Raw genomic sequence first — 20,950 nt, 5'->3', positions numbered from 1 at the left:
ATCTAACCTTCCTACATCTGCCTTGGTATACTTCACCACCTTGCTTCATTCTCCCTCACATCTTTCTTACCTCATCCCCTCCACCTTGTCTCCTCTTCTCACTTTACTGCTGTGTCTCACGTGGCCAGCACACCAACACACTTCACTTCAAAGGTGTACAGGAATGGCGGCTCCTTTTACCTTTCCCCCTCCTTCCTGCACTTCAGGCGTCCCTTCCGCCGGTAGGGGACTTCAAAATAATGATGTTATGGAAAGAGAAAGGAATAGTTGAGTATGAATTTTTATTTAATCTCTTTTTCGTCAAAATTGCATGGAATCGCATAAAAGCTTAATTTGCCATGTACTGATTTTTATTCATTTATCAATTTATTTGTTTATCTACTTAATCTATGTTCTACAAGATTCATGGGAGATGAGGTACTCTTTCGTGTATGAATCAGGACAAACAATACGAAATGAATATTGTTACGCCAGTCTGCCTTCCAACAATAGTGAACGTAATACTCACTGGTGCGTTTGTCTCATATTTTGTTTTCATTCCTACTGGTTGATGACTGTGCGATACGATAAAACTCTTAAAACAGTGCTCTGTACATAGATACGCAATGAAAACTTAAGTCAATACTTATCAAGAAAACAGGTAATAAATATTAAAGATATACAGAGAGAGAGAGAGAGAGAGAGAGAGAGAGAGAGAGAGAGAGAGAGAGAGAGAGAGAGAGAGAGAGAGAGAGAGCAAACATACGGATAGAAAAACAGAAATTGAGAAGAATACGTCAAACATAAGAGCAAATCATTTCACCAACAAAACTATTAATAAAATTCTTCATTCAGCACAATTTATATCTTGGACGGATGCTGAGATGTGAAGATGGGAAAGTGGTACTGTGTTGCTGTGCTGTTGCTGGCGGTGGTGGTCCTGGTGGTGTTTGGGTTACTCCTTTCCTGTAAATAGACACACACACAAACAGAAAATGCGGAATCTCATTAGTTCTTTTTGGTGGCCAATGCTACGAGTGACTGAAAATAAGTGAGATTGTGTCCGCTGGAACAAGGCAAGAGCGACTGTATTTATCTAGCCCTGCAGCTTTATTACAGGAGATTAAACCGAAAACCCACCAAATGAAGATTTATACCTCACATGCATCAGTGTAATCCTTTCAGTTCTACAGAGTTTTTTTTTTTTCTTGTTGACATCTGCAACCTTTCAGATGCTTATTCCTGCACTACAGTCCTCCTAATTTATTCTGCAGCAAAGAAATGACATAGTTTACATTCGTTTTTTCTTATTCTTATTATTGTTCATGCAAACCATTTTATTTAGTTAGTTTTTCTGTTACTTTCAGTGTTAATAAAGGAATGGCTATCGTAGTGAACACATTAAGGCGGGAAGATAATTGTGTCTGCACTTAATATGATTCAGAATATTCCCGTACAAGCGAGACCTTTCCATCGTTATCTGTTCTAAGGTATGACGTTATTACAGTCAGTCCTGTAAAGAAGACTGCGTTTGGAGAACATTAAGGGCAAAATGAAGTAAGGTGACTGCAAAAGGCGAGATGGTCTGCTTCTGAGCATCAAAGACTTACCATCTGCCATCTTCATCATTGCCAGCTAATATCCCTTTGAAGGCATATAATGTCTGTGAATTTAAGACGTGAGTGTCAAGCTTGTTTCATTTTTGGACAATATTAACTGAAAATTAATATTATTGTTATCTTGTTACCGAGGCTACTTGTGCATGGCAATTGTGTTGCCCTTTCTGTCAAAACAATTTTCCATTCGTTACTAGTTCATAACAGAATAATTTTGAAAAGTTGACTCGGTCTAATGTTTTCCAAGGCCCTTTATTTACTAGCTTTGCCCACTTTTGTCGTGTCAAGGAAGGTCGCTGGCGTCTATACCTCCTGCTGCTTAACAGACTTGACTTCGTCCTCGTTTTCCTGTAATTCCCCGCTGCAGTGGTAGACTATGGTGATGCCAAAGAAGAAGAGAATAGCCAGGAAAAAGATAATGCCATAGTAGACGATGACAATAGTGATGAGGTAGAAGAAGGATATGATGACGATCTCCGTCACCTGCAGCATATCATTGCAGGCCGCTACTCCCAGGCAGCTCTCCTCCCGGATGTTGATGGACAGAATCATGCCTGAAATACACGTGCACGTAATACAGTACTGAGCAAAGATGGAGATTGCATGCACGAACTAAACAAAGTTAGAGTGACCACAAAAAATATTATAGAACACACACACACACACACACACACACACACACACACACACACACACACACACACACACACACACACACACACACACACACACACACACAGAGAGAGAGAGAGAGAGAGAGAGAGAGAGAGAGAGAGAGAGAGAGAGCGTAACGTAACATTTGATCAACTCACCGATAACCCACAAGGCGATCAGGAGGAGGAAGAAGACGAAGAACGGCAGGGTGAGGTAGCAGGTAGGCGAGGACCACATCGTGAAGGCGTCTGGGCGGTAACGGAACCAAAACAGCCCGAGAATCACAATGCCGATTTTTGCCGACCCTGTATAGAGTGACCGATCCCAGTACAGATCCGCGCGCACACACACACACACACACACACACACACACACACACACACACACACACACACACACACACACACACACACACACACACACACACACACACACTTGTAATATGCTGAATTTCCTCATTTATATTGAGTAAGTTCTTATATCAGTGTTTAGAGAGTGTGTAGTATTGCGATGGAAGGGCTTCGGTAACACACTAATTAACGCTTCCTTCACCTGTGGCTAGTCATTAAAAGTCCTCTGAACATTGTAATGAAAGAAACCGTAGTACATTTCTAACAAGCAAAGGAAGAAGTTTAGGTGTTGGTCTTGCATTAGGTTTTCACATATTTAACCCATTCAGTACCGTGACGCGTCTTCATATTTATTCCTGTTACTATTAAGCGATTTTATATGGCTTCAGAAACTCATATGGGGATTAAAATAGTGAAGACTGGACCATTAACCTTGTGACCTTCATAAACCCTTCCAAATGTATATAAAGTCGTGTAATCATACCCAAAAATCAAGATACAAAATGCGTCTTAGTATTGAAGGGATTAAGCTGTTAGTTTGTACTTATTGTCAAGAGACTAAGATAAGGGGGGGGGATAAGGTAGTTTCATGTTTGGAGATGAGGAAAGGGTATGACTACTATGTATCAGTTATCATTGTTTTGGGTATATTATTTATGGATTGTTAAAAGTCGATATAGCGTGGAGGAGGCCAGAGAGGCAGACTGGAGTCGGCAGCCAACCACGCGAGTAGCAGAGAAGGATTTGTCCAGAGTCCCTGGATGACCTTCCATCCACAGAATCCGCCTTTATTGGACGAGTGGGGGACCCGACGGACATTGTGGATACTATACTTGATAGAAGCTTGTCACGTCACTCTGTGGTTTTCCTTACCCTCGCCACAGTACTCGCTTCCCGTGACACTTATTTATGTTCCTATGCATGTAGTGTCCGATGGTTTATCAGTCTTAGATATCAGTTTGCGATACTTTTTGATATTTTTTTCGTTACTAGAAGAAAGCTGAATATTAATACTATATTTTTTTCCATAATGACATAATGCATTCATCTATTAGACAACGCTCGTCGAGAAGAAAATATGCAACATTTACTGACCGTAGACAATGAGCCATATAGTGCCCCAGTCATCACTGTAGCAGTCGTTGAAATAGGTGGCGCCCACAGCGATCGCTATCACTGCTATGATGAGGCATCCGATGACAAAGACCACCAAAATCCACCAAAAACTGGGATCTGGAGGCAGGCATTTAAGTAGATAGGAGCGAACTGTGCTTAAGGACTGTTAGTATTTCAACATTTAGAGGTGGAGAACCATGTGTGCGGTGACATGTTTGTGTGGATGCATGTAGATATGCTTTGTGAGAGTATATCGTTAAATGAGGAATAATTTAAATGTAGTTAGTGACAGTTTGATATGAGGCGGCACGGAAAATCAGGACTAACACTGCAGGTCAAACAGAATCTACTCACATGAGATCGTGTCTTCTTCCTCAGTGTCAGGGCCCCAGTTACAGGCCTGGCCGCACAGCATCTGGGAATTTAAGGGTGAAACTATGTATACTTTATGTAACTTTATCCTTCTATTACTAACGCAAGAAAACACCCAAGCAAGCATATAAAGGTTATTATTGAAATGGGACACCAGGTCACATCAGTCAGCACTTACCGCCAGCAGGATAATGTAGAAGACATCGAATATGATGACAACAGACAACATAAACGGCAGGAGTTTGGAGGAGCAGTCAAGGGGGATGCCAAGGTAAACATCAGGAGAGACAGCTCCGTTACAGAACGAATACGCGAGACCGATTTGAACGTTACCTGGAAGAAAGACCGACGTTGGGAGAAAAGGCAAAGTGGATCTTTGGACTGACTTCCTGTTGCCGGCTGAAAAGAACTTAAAACCAAGACTGAACACACTCTTCAATGATAGGAGATATCAGATATTTCAAAACTTTATTTGCAAAATAGTTGCAAACAATTTACGAGTAAAGTTTGCATACGATTTTTTTCTTTTTCTGTATGGACGAGTTTTTAGATAAATAACCAGGCTTATTACAAACAATCCTATTTGGGCCGACAGACATATTATTGTTTGACGCTAAAATATTATAAAGTAGTCTGGAAGCTAAAAACTGGGAAGAAGGAGGAAAAAAATTAAGTGAACGTTTCTAGACTTGACACCAGGCTCTTCCTCAACACTTATTGTCGCAGAAGTTACTTGAACAAACCATGAAACTGAAACATTTACATGCAAGTAGAAATAAAAACTTGTGAGACGTCTCTGTTTTGGTGTTTGGCAGAGTGAGGCGAAGACTGCATAGCTTGTTGGGACTCACCCAGGAGCAGCCAGCCGAGGTTGATGAAGATGAGGAAGCAAGTGAGATAGACGAGGGCGTTGATGTGCCGTCCGGGGATGGGCGCCTGTCGCCACATCATGATGCCCATCAGCGCACCCAGTGTGATCACCCCTGTCACCAAGAGTCACACAGGACATCAAAGTCACCAGGTACTCTATCCAAAGCTGGCCAATTCTCACATTCCAGATTTAATATCTCACTGTTCAGCGTTATAAACTTTACCTGACGGAGACATTTTTAGATATCTCACCACCTTCCGCTGACTGTCAGGATGGACACAGATAAAAGTATATCTAGCAAATTTCAATAGGTCTAGTTTATGGTTCTTAGTTCTTGCAGTGTGCTTTTCTTAATATTGCAACTTTAGTGTTTGTTTTCTGTTTTTGTTCAATGGTATGGCATTTTATTGGTTGCTTATTGTATTCGGTAATGTTTTATGGACAAAACACACACACACACACACACACACACACACACACACACACACACACACACACACACACACACACACACACACACACACACACACACACACACACACACACACACAGGGACACTCACCGTGAAATATGAGCCAGTAGTCAATCCAGCCGTTCTCGGTACATTGGTGGAAAGTGACGGAGCCGATCACTGCTGCCACGGTGGCCAGCAGGCCCAGCAGGGTGGCCACCACGATCTCCGTCCATCGGTACGCTCCACATCCTGCCTCCACACACACACACACACACACACACACACACACACACACACACACACACACACACACACACACACACACACACACACACACACACACACACACATAAGAATACATAAAAAGAACAGATGCCAGAAAATGTCTTAATGCAGTATTTACTCATTATAATAGGTTTAAGACACGGTAGGATAAATACATACATGATTTCATTCCCCATAGTTTGCAATTAACTCTCAGTCTGATATAGATCATTGAAATATAATATTTTCTTCTTGTATTTATAATGTAACATTATAATGTCAACATCAGTAATAATGATCCGTGTTGTTAGACGTTGCGTTCCCTGATATGTAGTAATTAGAAAGTCCAAGTAGGATATTAGCAAGTTGTCTAATATTTTTTTATCCACTGATGAAGTAGAATACTTTTTAGGTATTCTTGAAGATCCTCAATAACCTACACTGAAATTTTTATAAGTAATAAAAGTAAGACGGAAACATTTGAAAATCCCCAGTAATGTGTTATAGCAAACTATAGACTTATTGGAGGCTGAGAGATCATTGAAAACAACTGCTAACAAATGTTGCTGGTTAGTATAGTAATTTTTATCAGTACACTTGTAGAGCATACCATTAAGAATCATACATGTTCTTTTATCATCAAAACCAGAACAGGAAGTCTTTTAAAGCGCCTTGGCCACTATGCTTGTGTGTGACTGTTGCCCCAGACCTCACTCCACCATGCGGCTGCCTCCCACCCCACACACACACACACACACATACACACACACACACACACACACACACACACACACACACACACACACACACACACACACACACACACACACACACACACACACACACACACCGCGTAGTGTAGTGGTTAGCACGCTCGACTCACAATCGAGAGGGCCGGGTTCGAGTCCCGGTAAGCGGCGAGGCAAATGGGCAAGCCTCTTAATGTGTGGCCCCTGTTCACCTAGCAGTAAATAGGTACGGGATGTAACTCGAGGGGTTGTGGCCTCGCTTTCCCGGTGTGTGTTGTGTGTTGATGTGGTCTCAGTCCTACCCGACGATCGGTCTATGAGCTCTGAGCTCGCTCCGTAATGGGCAAGACTGGCTGGATGACCAGCAGGCAACCGAGGTGAAATTACACACACACACACACACACACACACACACACACACACACACACACACACACACAGTGAATAAACCTTTCAAAACTTCCAAACCTTTCAAACATTGTATACTTATAACACGGTAATAGATAGAATGTTATTGATGTTAATACTAACTATAAATTTCATGATACTGTTAAGCAAGCGAAAAAGTAAACAGTATTTGATTCTACATTAAATCTATTGTTCTCTCTTTATCTATCTACCCACCGATACTTTTATGTATCTATCTATCTCTGTCTATCTCTCTATCTATGTATCTATTTATCTAGCTATCTATCTAGCTATCTATGTATCGATTTCTGTATTTGTCTATCTGTCAAGCAGCCAGTCTGCCTCTCTTTTTATCTCTATCTATATATCTTTATATGTCCATCTATCTGTTCATTCATATGTTTATCAACTTATCCAACTATCTATGTATCTGTCTATTCATCTACTTATCTGTTTATCTAGCTATTTACCTATTTATCTATTAAATACCTATTTGTTTACCATCTATCTAACCATCTATATATGTATTTATCAGTCTATCTTTTATCTTATGTTTTGTCTATCTGTCCATCTATATATCTACGTATATAACTATTTCTCCATATGATTATCTATATGTATTTACCTAACATATCTGCCTATCGAACTTTCCATGTGTGTGTGTGTGTGTGTGTGTGTGTGTGTGTGTGTGTGTGTGTGTGTGTGTATTGAGTTCATTTATTTATCATTTTCCCATATTCTGCAAGTCATCGCCCTCTGGAACACCTCTCGCATTCTAATCGAGAGTGAGTGTACTGGATCTACTACTTGTATAGATCATATCGTGCCACCTGAGAGCTGAGGCCGATGGAATGCTGATAAGAGAGAGAGAGAGAGAGAGAGAGAGAGAGAGAGAGAGAGAGAGAGAGAGAGAGAGAGGAAGGGGGAATGAAGAGACGATTTATACATATGAAGTAATAACTCGTAAAAATTAATAAAAGAAAAAGGGAAAAAAGAGAAGAAAATAAGCAACATCTGCAGAGAGAGCACATTAAGAAAAGGAAGGAAAGGTAATAAGAAAACAAATTAAGGCAAAGAAATGAGGAGAAGGAGGATGTTGGGGAAGAGGATGTGGTAGTAGAGGAGGCTGTGCTGTGCCCGTCAAGAAAGAAAATGGGAGGGTGAGAGGTCACAAACCATAAAACCGACGTGTATTACAGTGGCCTTGTGTGTGTGTGTGTGTGTGTGTGTGTGTGTGTGTGTGTGGTGGCGGGGCTGGAAGTGTGAAGGGGAAACACACACACACACACACACACACACACACACACACACACACACACACACACACACACACACTAATGTTCACCACTTACCCATATTGGCGAGTGTGTGTGTGTGTCTTAGCGTCTCTGTGTGTGCCTGTGAAAAGATCAAGAACAACAGCTTCTGCGGCAGACACGGATTGATGCGGAGGCTGAAGTGCTGTAGGGTGCAGACTTAACCTGAGTGCGATGTTCTGCCGGAATGATCAGATGATGTGTTCTGTGTTAGTGTATTGGTGTCATTCGTGCATAAGTTTTGGAATTTAGGTTGTCATGGAAATAAATGATGCAGTAGTGGAAGATTAAGATTAACATGGAGTGTGACAGATAAAGACAAAAAAATTTACTGCAACCCCAAATATGAAAAGGAGTAGCGATGGAGTGTGGTTCTTTCTGGAATAACAAAGTATTGATGAAAAGTGGAAAGATAACTTAACCCTTTCACTACCATGACAAGTTTCCATATACATTTTGCTTACTATTTGGTAATTTTATACAGCCTCAGAAACTCATGTGGGGGATTAAAATAGTGAAGACTCTGACCATTAATCTTTGACCTCCATTGAGCCTTCCTAATGTCAATAAAAAATAAAAATGTGTCCCAGTACTGAAGGGGTTAAAAATTTTAACAAATGAAGCCTAAGAAACTTACCTCCTTCTTCACTTCCTTCATCATCATCATCATCATCATTATCATATCATCATCATCATCATCATTTACTTATGTTATTCACTTGCCAGAATGTGGTGATTTCTTATTCTTTTTTATTACGTCCTTAACGAAATATGTTCTGTTTCTCATGCTTGGCTTCAGAGTTTATAGCATATCGCCAGTACACAGAAAGTACACCTGTCTACCTGCAATACCTGCCTGCGAGGTGGTGTGTCTCATGGCCGAAGATTTTATTGAAGGGAAATTAAATGATGACAAGTTACTGATTAACGAATGAGTATAATAACTGATATATGAGAGAGAGAGAGAGAGAGAGAGAGAGAGAGAGAGAGAGAGAGAGAGAGAGAGAGAGAGAGAGAATGTATGCGCATGCCTTCACTCACGCATTTCAAACTACTAATCTGGTGCATTGTATTTTCTCTCGCGCCGGAAATAGAAAGCAACATGACATGATGGTACAGTAGCCAAGTAATTTTACTTCTCATTCTCACAGTGGAAACTCAAGGCACTGCAGCGGCTATAGTGCAAGAACCCTATGAGACGCTGGACACACTGGGTTGCGAAAGTGTGGCAATATACATTAATGGACAAGAGAGCCTGGAGATGATTGACGAAATGCACTAATGTACTCGTAAGCACCTAGTATGGTAGTAGTAGTAGTAGTAGTAATAGTAGTAGTAGTAGTAGTAGTAGTAGTAGTAGTAGTAGTAGTAGGAGGAGGAGGAGGAGGAGGAGGAGGAGGAGGACGAGAACGATGATGAGAACGAGGACGAAGACGAGGACGAGGACGAGAAGTAGTAGTAGTAGTAGTAGTAGTAGTAGTAGTAGTAATGAAAGTGGTAGTCGTTGGTGGTGGTTTTGATGGTGGTAGTAGTGGTATTGGCGGAGTATTTATTGTATTATACCAAGAAAAGAAGACGAAGATACTGAGATGAAGGGCGAGGAAGAGGCGAAATGGGTGTAGTGAGAGAACCGTACGCGAAATTAGAGACTCCTGGAACAGTTTTACCTCCTCACGATATAATACGGGAATATGAAAACACAGTCAATGAGCGATGTTTTTTGGTCTCATCCTGGTATAAAACGTGCCATAAATTGACTTTTGCATATCTGTCCTATCTCGATTATCGTTAGATGCCGGAATATTTTGTATCCTAATAATGTGATATCTTGCAAATTATAAAGAGTTTTGATATGAACCCTGTTAGTTAAGGGCATGTCTCAAAAAAGAAAAAAGAAAAGCGTAAAGCGTACAGGAAAACTAACAAGTGTAAGCATTGCCTATTGGTAGACTATATACTGGGTACCAGTATATAGTCTACTAATGGGTGGAAGTTTAACAGCGCTTCCAATACTCTTCAAGTTACCTACAGGCGTTATGGACCAGGACATAAAAAAAAGGAAAAAAAAATACAGTACTGCACCAGAGTTCATAACACCACGTCCAGTCTCGCTCCTTACCTGTCAGTGTGTTGCTGTGGTGGGACGCGACGAGGACAGAGCCGCCAGCCTGACTGAAGGTTGGTCGAAAACTGGGGAGAGTTGAGCCATGAGATAATCCCCCCCTTACTGTCCTAGTTGTCCCCCCCCCGTCTCTCTCTCTCTCTCTCTCTCTCTCTCTCTCTCTCTCTCTCTCTCTCTCTCTCTCTCTCTCTCTCTCTCTACACAATAATATGCACCAAAGTTTTGAAAAGTTTAATCCATTAATCCATGACACATGTTCCTTATGGCTTTATTATCCTGAAGCACAAGAATGAAGCTGTCGATAAATGATGTTTTATAATCTACTGTGTTTCGAAACGGATTCCGATGTCATCACCCTATTTATGGGAGCGAGGGCAGGCGGTGATTGAACGGTCAGCGTACGGAAAAAGTAGGTTTGGAGTACATACATGCATACTAATTCATGCAGTTTCATACCTACGTGCATCGTCTTTTGACCCTTTATTTTATTACTGGCTAATTTCATGTGTTATTTCATATTGTTTCTGACAGCAGTCAGAAACAATATGATGCGTAAAAAGTCTATTTTTATTAATGCGATAGGTGGCAAGTCCTCTGAATGATTTTAGTCAATGTGGGGCAACACTGTAGATGTCGGGTGAACGGCTTCATTTCCAATCGTCACATCTTTGGAAGCTGTCACTCGCGGCACATGGTGCGTTCACCTCACACTCTTAACCTCCCTAAACTTATCATCATTGGCTATTACTGACCTGCCATATTTCATCCTATCTTGCTCCATCACGTATATTGTTTTCTAATTATCAAGATAAATTTCCACTAGTTATACCTTTTGATCTATTAATTGAATTACTTTGTCATAAGTTGCTTTGGTCAAACCTCTGCTTTTGCCTTTGATGCAGTCTGGCAAAATTTTTTTTATTTCTAAACAGGTCTCTTACACTATCCATCCGCTTAAGCAACTTTGTTTCATGTTTCTTCTCCAATGTTTTCCTCTAGCTGTATTTCCTTGACAGTCACTGCTCTTCTAAACTTATTAAAAGAACTATTCCACAAAGTTCTTTTTGTTACCAACTTTCTAGGATGCATGAATGTTCTTCTCAGTGAAATCTTTTGCTCTATCCATTCTTATGATAAGTATTCTAAATTAACGTCATTTAATCGTTTATGTTAACAACTTAACAGGAATTGAATTATTCACGAAAAAAAAACGCTGATTCCACAGATCGCATATATATTTATCTTTTAAAGTGAGAGAGAAAAAACAGTAATGTTGTCCAATATAATGAAAACCTCCATTCCTTTATTCATACACGAAAAAAACGTTATTTTCTCCCCAATCCCGGTTAACAGCAATGTTTGTGTATGGGCCTGCAATGGCGTGCGGCTTCCATGTATGTAAGGCTCCACTCGCACATTTTTTGATAAACAATGTAGGATTAAAAGCTTCTTACCTTACAACATCTCTTTTAACTATCTGTCTGTTAATTAGCTGTCTTCAAAGTCTCACTTGCCGTCCCAATACTACGTGTCTCCTACTTTTTCTTCTACTGTTACTTACATGGTTGTTATTTTCTAAACTTGTTGCTTGCATAATTCCCCCTTTTTCACAAAAATCATAACTTTCTTTCTTATTGTGTTCATCCCACAACAGCAAATATGGTTAAGTGTCTTCATTCTCTTCTCCTTTACTGTAATAGGCTCTGGAGTTTCTTGACTGATTCTGTTCTTACTTCTCTGTGACTCGAGCTGTTGTAAAATAAAATAACATAACAGTTGTGTAACTGAATTTACCAGTGCGTGTGGAATCTTTTTGTATTCACTCGCTGGAGAGCTACATTAGGACAGTTTCTGTTTGTTTGACTGTTTGCTTGTTTGTTTCTCTGTTTAAAGTGTCATATTCTTTGGCCTGTCATCTTTTCACATAAACAAGAGCAGTCATGCCTTAAATCTTTCTTAGCTCACACCAACCACGTTATTTCCTCTTCAGTTTACTGCCCCACTTCAGGTCCCGGGTTAACACACTCACGTCTTCCTCCACTGTTGACCTCAAAGCTGTACAGAAATGGCGTCTCCATTTACCTTTCGGCCTCCTTCCTGCACGTCAGGCGTCCCATCCACTGGCTGGGAACTTTAAAAGATGGAGATGGAATGGCAAGGAAAAGGAATAGTTGAAAATAAATTTTTATTTGATTATTTTTATATCACAAATATAAATGACCACGTAACGTATACGTAGATTTTGAACTGTTCTAATACCTGATAGAGGGAACTGAATGTGAAACTATGATCGTTGTTAGGTCTATTATTCCGTTAACAAAAAGAACGACGAAACCTGAAATAACAACACTATTATGAGCACAGTGAACGAAAAAGCTGAGGGGTTTACTATTCCATTAATGAAGAGGTTTTTGTTTTTTGCGAAAGAATTACGGAAGCCTAAGACAACATAACAATACTACAAGCATAGCAGTTACAATGAAGATAAAACTGAGGATCAGTAAGGCACAGTGAGCTTTGTGGTGGCGCTCATCTATGTCTCCCTGAGAATGTTGGTTCCTCCCTCCCCAGGCACTACTTCCACCACCAATCCCGAGAGAAGATGAAGAGTCGGTGGTTAGTGCCCCCAATATTACTGTCTGAAGCGAAATGCATTTTTTGTTTGGAGAGAAGAGGCAACTCGGGAAAAGAGCATCTAGAAGAATGAACTAATAACGCTCGTGGAGGGAGAGAGAGAGAGAGAGAGAGAGAGAGAGAGAGATTTAACTTAAAGTTTTAAGCGATTTTCATACTATTATATTTCTCTTGGCATAGCGTTGGGTCTGAGAACACATGGCGTGATTCAAGGAAGAAGGCATCCTGCTGTGTTGCGAAACTGCGTGACAAACATGTTACTCTTGTCACTGAGACATCTATTGGCCATCACCGGTGTCGCTCACTTCCTCTCGTAGTACTAAGAAGGAACACTGGCTGGTCATCTTAGCAGAACCGATGCAACACTTCATGCTATTGGCTCAACTTCGTTCTTGTCTTCTTCTGAGTCCTTACTGCAGTAGTAGAACATGGTGACCAGGAAGAAGAAAACGACAACAAGGAAGAAGATTACGCCGTAGTAGAATATGTCAAGAATGATGAAGAAAAAGATGGACACGATCACGATCATCGTCACCTGGAGCACGTCACTGCAAGCCGCTATGCCGCTGCAGTTTTCCTCTCGGATGTCGAATATCCGAGGTTTGACTGCACACAAACAAGTAGTATTTAGTAATGATGAAAACACGTGTAAATCAATAGTAGGGTATAAACATGGAACTAGAAAAAAGTGCTAAATAATGAAAGATGTGAGTAGAAATTAGAAAAAATGATTGCACACACACACACACACACAAACACACACACACACACACACACACACACACACACACACACACACACACACACACACACACACACACACACACACACACACACACACACACACACACACACACACACACACACACACACACACACACACACACACACACACACACACACACACACACACACACACACACACACTTACTGGAGCCCGAGACAGCCAGTTGTAGAAAATAGAAGATGATGAAAGGCAGGAAGAGGTAACAGGTCTGCGAGCCCCACATTTCCGAGGCCTCTTTTTGATACCGGATCCAGAAGAAAGCGAAAATTGTGACAGCGATCTTCGACACTCCTGCACAAAGACCATAGTGATTATATACCAGATCCGATAAATGCAAACACACGCTCATACTAAAAAGAATTAAGTCGTGTAGGCATCATAATCGATGCCATGTTATGTTATGAAGACTCAGCTGCTTATTGTCTGTATAAAAAGAGAGGAGAGTATTATTAGTGTTTAGGTGTAAGTTCCTTCGTTCCGGTACTTGTAGTTAATCGTCGAAGGTGTTCTGAAATGTGTCACATAAAGACAAGCGTTCAGAATGGTTCATCAAACCACAAATCTTAAGTGCAATGGGTGAAGAATTGATGATTATTATAGGTATTAGTTTTATTTTTTTTTTTTTTGTAACACAAGAAATAATGTTTCATTATCAACTTTTCAATCTATGATCTCTCATTTTCTGTGGATAAAAGGACACTGAATTCTGATTCACTGCAGTTGATAAACCTTTCGAGTATAACGGTAACCTGTGTAAGTATAAGACAACGGATCATATTTTATTTTCATTTTTCATCGGGCCATTATGTCATGAGCGTAGTACCAAAAGGCCGGTATTCGCCACTGAGCCAGGCATGGAGTCCTTTGAGTAACGGTGTTTTTTATTAAAATTCAGACTGCGGCAATATAATGTTTTGCTTACTATAATTTTTCTCAAAACAGGACGATGACTTAATGACAGTGTAGTAATATGTTTATCAATCTATGTTCAAACAACAATCATGCTTATACAGTAACGAATATTATTCAGAAACAAGAACGCAAAGATGACTAACTGACCGTATATAATAAGCCATATAGCGTCCCATTCTTCATAGTAGCAGTCTTGGAGGAACGTAGCGCCCACAGCGATGGCTACCACTGACATGATCAAGAATACGATGGTGACCACCGCTGCTATGGACCATCGATTAATATCTGATGAGAGGGACATGGGTGAGGAACGAATTTTGAATACAAAAGCAAAAATGTTTCCAGCAGCATCTTTGTTTGAACACTCCTGAACTGACCATCAATACTCTAATGATGTGCTGAAGCAAAGGCTTACAGCTCCGTTTATGGGAGACTTGAAATATGTTAGCGAGATTTAAACATTGTAAACATTGAAGTGATAGAGGATGGCTCAGGCTGGTAAGAAGGTCAAATAGGACAAACACATTACTCACTTGGTACAGTATCTTCGGTGTCTTCTTCAGGTTCATGATTCCAGTGGAAGGTTTGAGCACAGAACATCTGTGAGAAGGAATGCTAGAGTTCAGGGTCTAGGGTGCAACATTCCTCTCTCGTTAAGGGCAAGCAAACAGTTGAACACATCAAATTTTCACCTTAAATATGTATTATCAGTTTACTTCAGCACGCACATACCACCAGCAGGATGACATAAAACACGTTGGATACGACAACGACAGACAGCATAAAAGCCAAGAGTTTGGAGGAGCAGTCGAGGGGAATGTTGAGGTAGACATCCGGAGAGTTCCCTGCGTAACAAACTGAATACGCGAGACCTAGCTGCACATTGCCTGAGGAAAGAAAACCAGGCATTGGGGCAAGAAACGATGTGGGGCAGTCTTGAGATCGGTCAAGTTGGTTGGTTGGTCGTACTAAAAATGTCACAAAACTAAAACTAGAATACCGCCTCTTACTGTCAATTTGCCACCAAGCTATGTGACTCCACTAGATATTTTGTATTCCCTGGAAAGTAAAACAATGAAATATGGAGGAAAAAAAAAAAAAAAAAAAAAATATATATATATATATATATATATATATATATATATATATATATATATATATATATATATATATATATATATATATATATATATATATATATATATATATATATATATATATATATATATATATATATATATATATATATATATATATATATATATATATATATATATATATATATATATATATATATATATATATATATATATATATATATATATATATATATATATATATATATATATATATATATATATATATATATATATATATATATATATATATATATATATATATATATATATATATATATATATATATATATATATATATATATATATATATATATATATATATATATATATATATATATATATATATATATATATATATATATATATATATATATATATATATATATATATATAAAATACCATCAGGTTGGATATCATGCATTTGTACAAAATTTTACGATCATCAGAATTGTTCCATTTCATCTAGAGATTGAAACCACAAATTGTCCAGTAAAGTTTTGGATTCAACCTAATACTAGTTCATTGAATCTCTCGATTGAAGTCACAATTGATTAATGAAAATTACTGAACTAAACCTCGATATTCTAACTGTAAATGGTCTATTACCATAACGGCAAATAGTCCGTACTAAGTAACCTAATCGAAACCATAAGTAGTCAATTAGACTTACAAAATGAGACCGCAACTGGTCCATTAGACAGAAGCATAGAAGTAAATATCAAATTCCGGTGACGTCTCTGTTTTGGTGTTTGGCAGAATGAGGCGAAGGCTCCCCATGCCGTGTTGGGACTCACCCAGGAGCAACCAGCCAAGGTTGAGGAAGATAAGGAAGCCAGTGAGGTAGACGAGGGCGTTGATGTGTCGTCCAGGGATGGGCGCCTGTCGCCAAACCATGATCCCCATCATCGCCCCAACCGTGATCACCCCTGTCACCACAAGGCACGGAGGTGATTAAAATCAAAAGCTATTGTGGTATGTGACTATATAATGACCACACACACACACACACACACACACACACACACACACACACACACACACACACACACACACACACACACACACACACACACTCACCGTGTGATATGAGCCAGTAGTCAATCCAGCCCATATCGTTACATTGGTGGAAGGCGACGGAACCAGTCACTGCTGCCACGGTGGCCAGCAGGCCCAGCAGGGTGGCCACCACGATCTCCGTCCATCGGTATGCAAGGCATCTTCCTGCTGAGACAAACACACACACACACACACACACACACACACACACACACACACACACACACACACACACACACACACACACACACACACACACACACACACACATTACACTTAGATAATGTGAAGGTACAAGTGAATATGAATATCACTTCACAAAATATTTGTTTATTCCTGTGATAAGTATTGATTGTTTTCAACCACCTCAACCTCTCTCTCTCCTCTCTCTCTCTCTCTCTCTCTCTCTCTCTCTCTCTCTCTCTCTCTCTCTCTCTCTCTCTCACACACACACACACACACACACACACACACACACACACACACACACACACACACACACACACACACACACACACTTAGATCCATAGTTAGGTTAAGCATTTCATTGTTTTAATGTTCCCCCTGTACATTTTCAGTGTAAATTTTTTGTTGCACTGCCAAATTAATAAACCGTATATTATTATTATTATTATTATTATTATTATTATTATTATTATTATTATTATTATTATTATTATTATTATTATTATTATTACATACACACACACACACACACACACACACACACACACACACACACACACACACACACACACACACACACACATCGCGTAGTGTACTGGTTAGCACGCTCGGCTCACAATCGAGAGGGCCGGGTTCGAGTCCCGGTAAGCGGCGAGGCAAATTAGCAAGCCTCTTAATGTATAGCCCCTGTTCACCTAGCAGTAAATAGGTACGGGATGTAACTCGAGGGGTTGTGACTTCGCTTTCCCGGTGTGTGTTGTGTATTGATGTGGTCTCAGTTCTACCCGAAGATCGGTCTATGAGCTCTGAGCTCGCTCCGTAATGGGGAAGACTAGCTGGGTGACCAACAGATGACCGAGGTGAATTACACACACACACACACACACACACACACACACACACACACACACACACACACACACACACACACACACACACACACACACACACACACAGCCTATATATATTTAATGTCAATGAATATCAATCTATTAATTTGTTTTATGTTTTCATTACGTCTGTGTTTTTTCTGACGAATCAGTGCTCGAACGGTGCCTTTTAATGCAGCATTTAGATTTGACATTTGGGGACCGTTACCAAAAATCTCCGTCAGTCCTTCTCTGACTTCGAATCATGAACAAATATTATCTTCGCGCGTGACATCTGCTCCACTGTCACAAACACTGCTACAGGAAAGGTTATAAAAAAAATGTTATCTCCTGTTTATTCCTCTTTTTCTTCTTGTCTTTCCTCGTTTCCTGCATCATTCTAATGCCTCCCCTTCTTTTCGTCCTTATAAGTTGTCCCTTATTTCCATACTACACTTTCTTCCTCATATAGCCCTCACCACCTTTCACCTCCTCTTATGAGCTTTCCATCAGCTTGTCCCCCGGTTGGCACATTTTGATCATGTACAAACCTGAATACATTACCTATTCAGTTCATTCTAACCATTCACGAGGAACACTTTCTGAAGTCAATGACTGTATGGCAATAAGTATACATATAGAGACAGGTGCAATGAAAGACAAATGAACAGACAGATAGACAGTACGTATATAGATAAATAGTTGTCACGTGCCTATACTGGGATGGTTACTATGCAAGGCAAGACAAAGATATTAATGTGCACTATTTTCTTTGGGAGAATTAAGCCATATACTTACAATGATTTATGATACATCGACAAAGTTGTTGCCGACTCTCCAGCTTATAACACACACACACACACACACACACACACACACACACACACACACACACACACACACACACACACACACACACACACACACACACACACACACGGACATTCATCACTTACCCATACTATGAATGCTTGCTCATATGTATGCAGAGCGAGAGTAGCTCCTCCAGCAAATACTGAGGGCCGGGAAGCTGTGAGGTGAAGGAGATGGAATCTAACTCTTATGTGCTAGTGTGCCAACAAAAAATGAAGCACGAAACTTGTCAATATCTGCATCACTGTATTCACCTTCAAACTTCATGACTTCATTGCAGGACAAATGCATTTGTATTATTGTCACCCATGGAAGGAAAAACACTTTTTGAATAATGATATTTCTTAAAATATCTAAAATATCAGATATATTAAACTTATAGTTTTATGATACAACAGCCAACACTTTCATAAGCGACTATGTTCATATCTATATTTTGAGGGGCTTTGTTTCTCAAGCCAAGGTTTAGTTCCTCTATGAACCCAATAGATCTTCGCCCGACACGTCTCTAAAAGGAAGTTGTGGCAGTCAGCATTATAAAGCCACCGTCGTCTCTGGGATCACCAAGGTGAAATTTTCCTCGTGAAAGGTTTTTTGCTTTAAGGTGACTCAACCGTGAGCTCATCCGTGCACATTTTTGCTTAGTTTTCCTAGTCTATGATTGACAGAGAAATGACTGCTTACTTGTGTTGGTCATCAGAAAGAACGGTTGCGTAAGTGTGAGGATTTGTGTTTGTGTGTGATAGGGTGCGTTAAAAAGATTGTCAGATTCCAAAAAGTTGAAGTAAGTGAAAAAGTGAAGATGCGAAATGTGGAAGAGTTTACGAATTACAACAAGAGATTTTGGCAAAATCAGGTTTCAATCTTTTGAGGAGTCACTGTTGTCTGGCATATGCACATTCAAATACATCCAAAGTTTGATTATTGTATTAATCATCGTATTTTTTACTTAAGTGTTGTGTACTAGTACGCATATGTACAAAGTGCAAATCATGGGCAGGTGTCACGACAATAGTGCTGTTGTCATTAGTAATACTGTAGTAGTTGTTGTTTTTGTCGTTATTGTTATTGGTGTTGTTATTGTTGATTAAAAAGACCATTATTGTTATTGTTGTTTATGTTATTGTTGCTTTAAAAAGACTAACCAGTATCAGTTAGGAAGTTAAGTAACGCTACAAACTACTACTATCAGTCTGTGGTAGTGTTGTAGCGCGCCAGGGATCTCCAGGCTATGTACCACTTCGTATAACTAACCTGAACGAGGGCTAAGTAACAACTGGGGACAGCAGACACCAGCATCATATGAGCGTTCCTTTTGATTTATTGAACACGTGCGGGTCCGTTCATTGGTTGCACTCAGTCCGTCAGAATGATATTATCTGTACTCAGAGTGCTAGTTTTTAATTTTGGGAATGTAGTCCACGCAACACAACTGTCACTTCTGGACACTAATACTGTACAGCTACGCTCCCATTCCTGTCCCTTGCACTTCCATTCTGGGTACTTCGCTGTGCATATCACACGCAATTAACTGTTACTATTTATAATGAGCATCAGTGTAGCTTTGTCCAGCTCAGTGCCCCCTCTCTCCTGTTTAGTATTGATCTTCCATGTCGATGGGAACATGCATTTACACTATCGCTCATGATCCGCTCTCACTGGGCTATTGGTGTGTAAACAATGATCGTAAAAATGGACTTTTGGAGCAGAATGAATGTGAATTGTGAAAGAATAGGGATAACTTTGAACAGAACGAATAGGTTAGGGTAGTAAAAGCGTGGAATAGAAAGTAGAAAAGATAGTTTGAAGTACGAAGAATGACTTAGGATAGAGTAGTAACAGGAAAGGCAGCTTGAAGTAAGAAGAGTGGCTGGTATGAAGAACGGTTTGGAGTATGAAAAAGTTTACAATAGCAATGTAATATTGAAATTAATATCATCATGAAGCAGTTTGTTTGTGTGTGTGTGTGTGTGTGTGTGTGTGTGTGTGTGTGTGTGTGTGTGTGTGTGTGTGTGTGTGTGTTTTGATTGATGGACTAATTCTTCCGTTCTGTGATCTTTTAACTTCTCATAATATTTCGTTCTATTCGCTATGCCATTCGTTCTTGCGAAGTTCAGGGTTAGTGTAGGGAACATATCATCAAGCATAACTAGGAGAGAGAGAAGGGGTGGGGAGAAGTCCAGGACCCCAAGAGGCCTTCTCCATGCCTGGAGGAGGAGGAGG

At 39.9% G+C, this 20,950-nt stretch overlaps 1 protein-coding gene across 1 annotated transcript; it reads right to left on the bottom strand.

The window, feature by feature from the left end:
- Positions 1–349: 349 nt before the first annotated feature.
- Positions 350–10,327, bottom strand: LOC123518439. Its single transcript, XM_045279253.1, has 9 exons — positions 10,269–10,327; positions 8,186–8,328; positions 5,521–5,661; positions 4,939–5,070; positions 4,266–4,420; positions 4,070–4,130; positions 3,695–3,832; positions 2,408–2,554; positions 350–2,149 (listed from the first exon to the last, which is right to left on the bottom strand). The coding sequence occupies exons 2-9, from the start codon at positions 8,187–8,189 to the stop codon at positions 1,899–1,901; spliced, it is 1,029 nt and encodes a 342-aa protein (XP_045135188.1). The 5' UTR covers positions 8,190–8,328; positions 10,269–10,327; the 3' UTR covers positions 350–1,898.
- Between the last annotated feature and the right edge of the window lie 10,623 nt (positions 10,328–20,950).

The sequence above is a fragment of the Portunus trituberculatus genome, chromosome 43, assembly GCF_017591435.1.
Source record: "Portunus trituberculatus isolate SZX2019 chromosome 43, ASM1759143v1, whole genome shotgun sequence".
NCBI classification, from domain to species: Eukaryota; Metazoa; Arthropoda; class Malacostraca; order Decapoda; family Portunidae; genus Portunus; species Portunus trituberculatus.
The sequence above is the reverse complement of the archived record's forward strand: the minus strand, read 5'-3'. Positions and strand labels throughout refer to the sequence as shown.

Bases quoted from the DNA above. Each gene is read 5' to 3' on its own strand.
- LOC123518439 (XM_045279253.1), bottom strand. The intron at 4,421-4,938 runs GTGAGTCCCAAC...TCTTTCTTCCAG, and splicing joins CCTCGGCTGGCTGCTCCTGG to GTAACGTTCAAATCGGTCTC. The intron at 2,150-2,407 runs GTGAGTTGATCA...CGTGTATTTCAG, and splicing joins GATCGCCTTGTGGGTTATCG to GCATGATTCTGTCCATCAAC.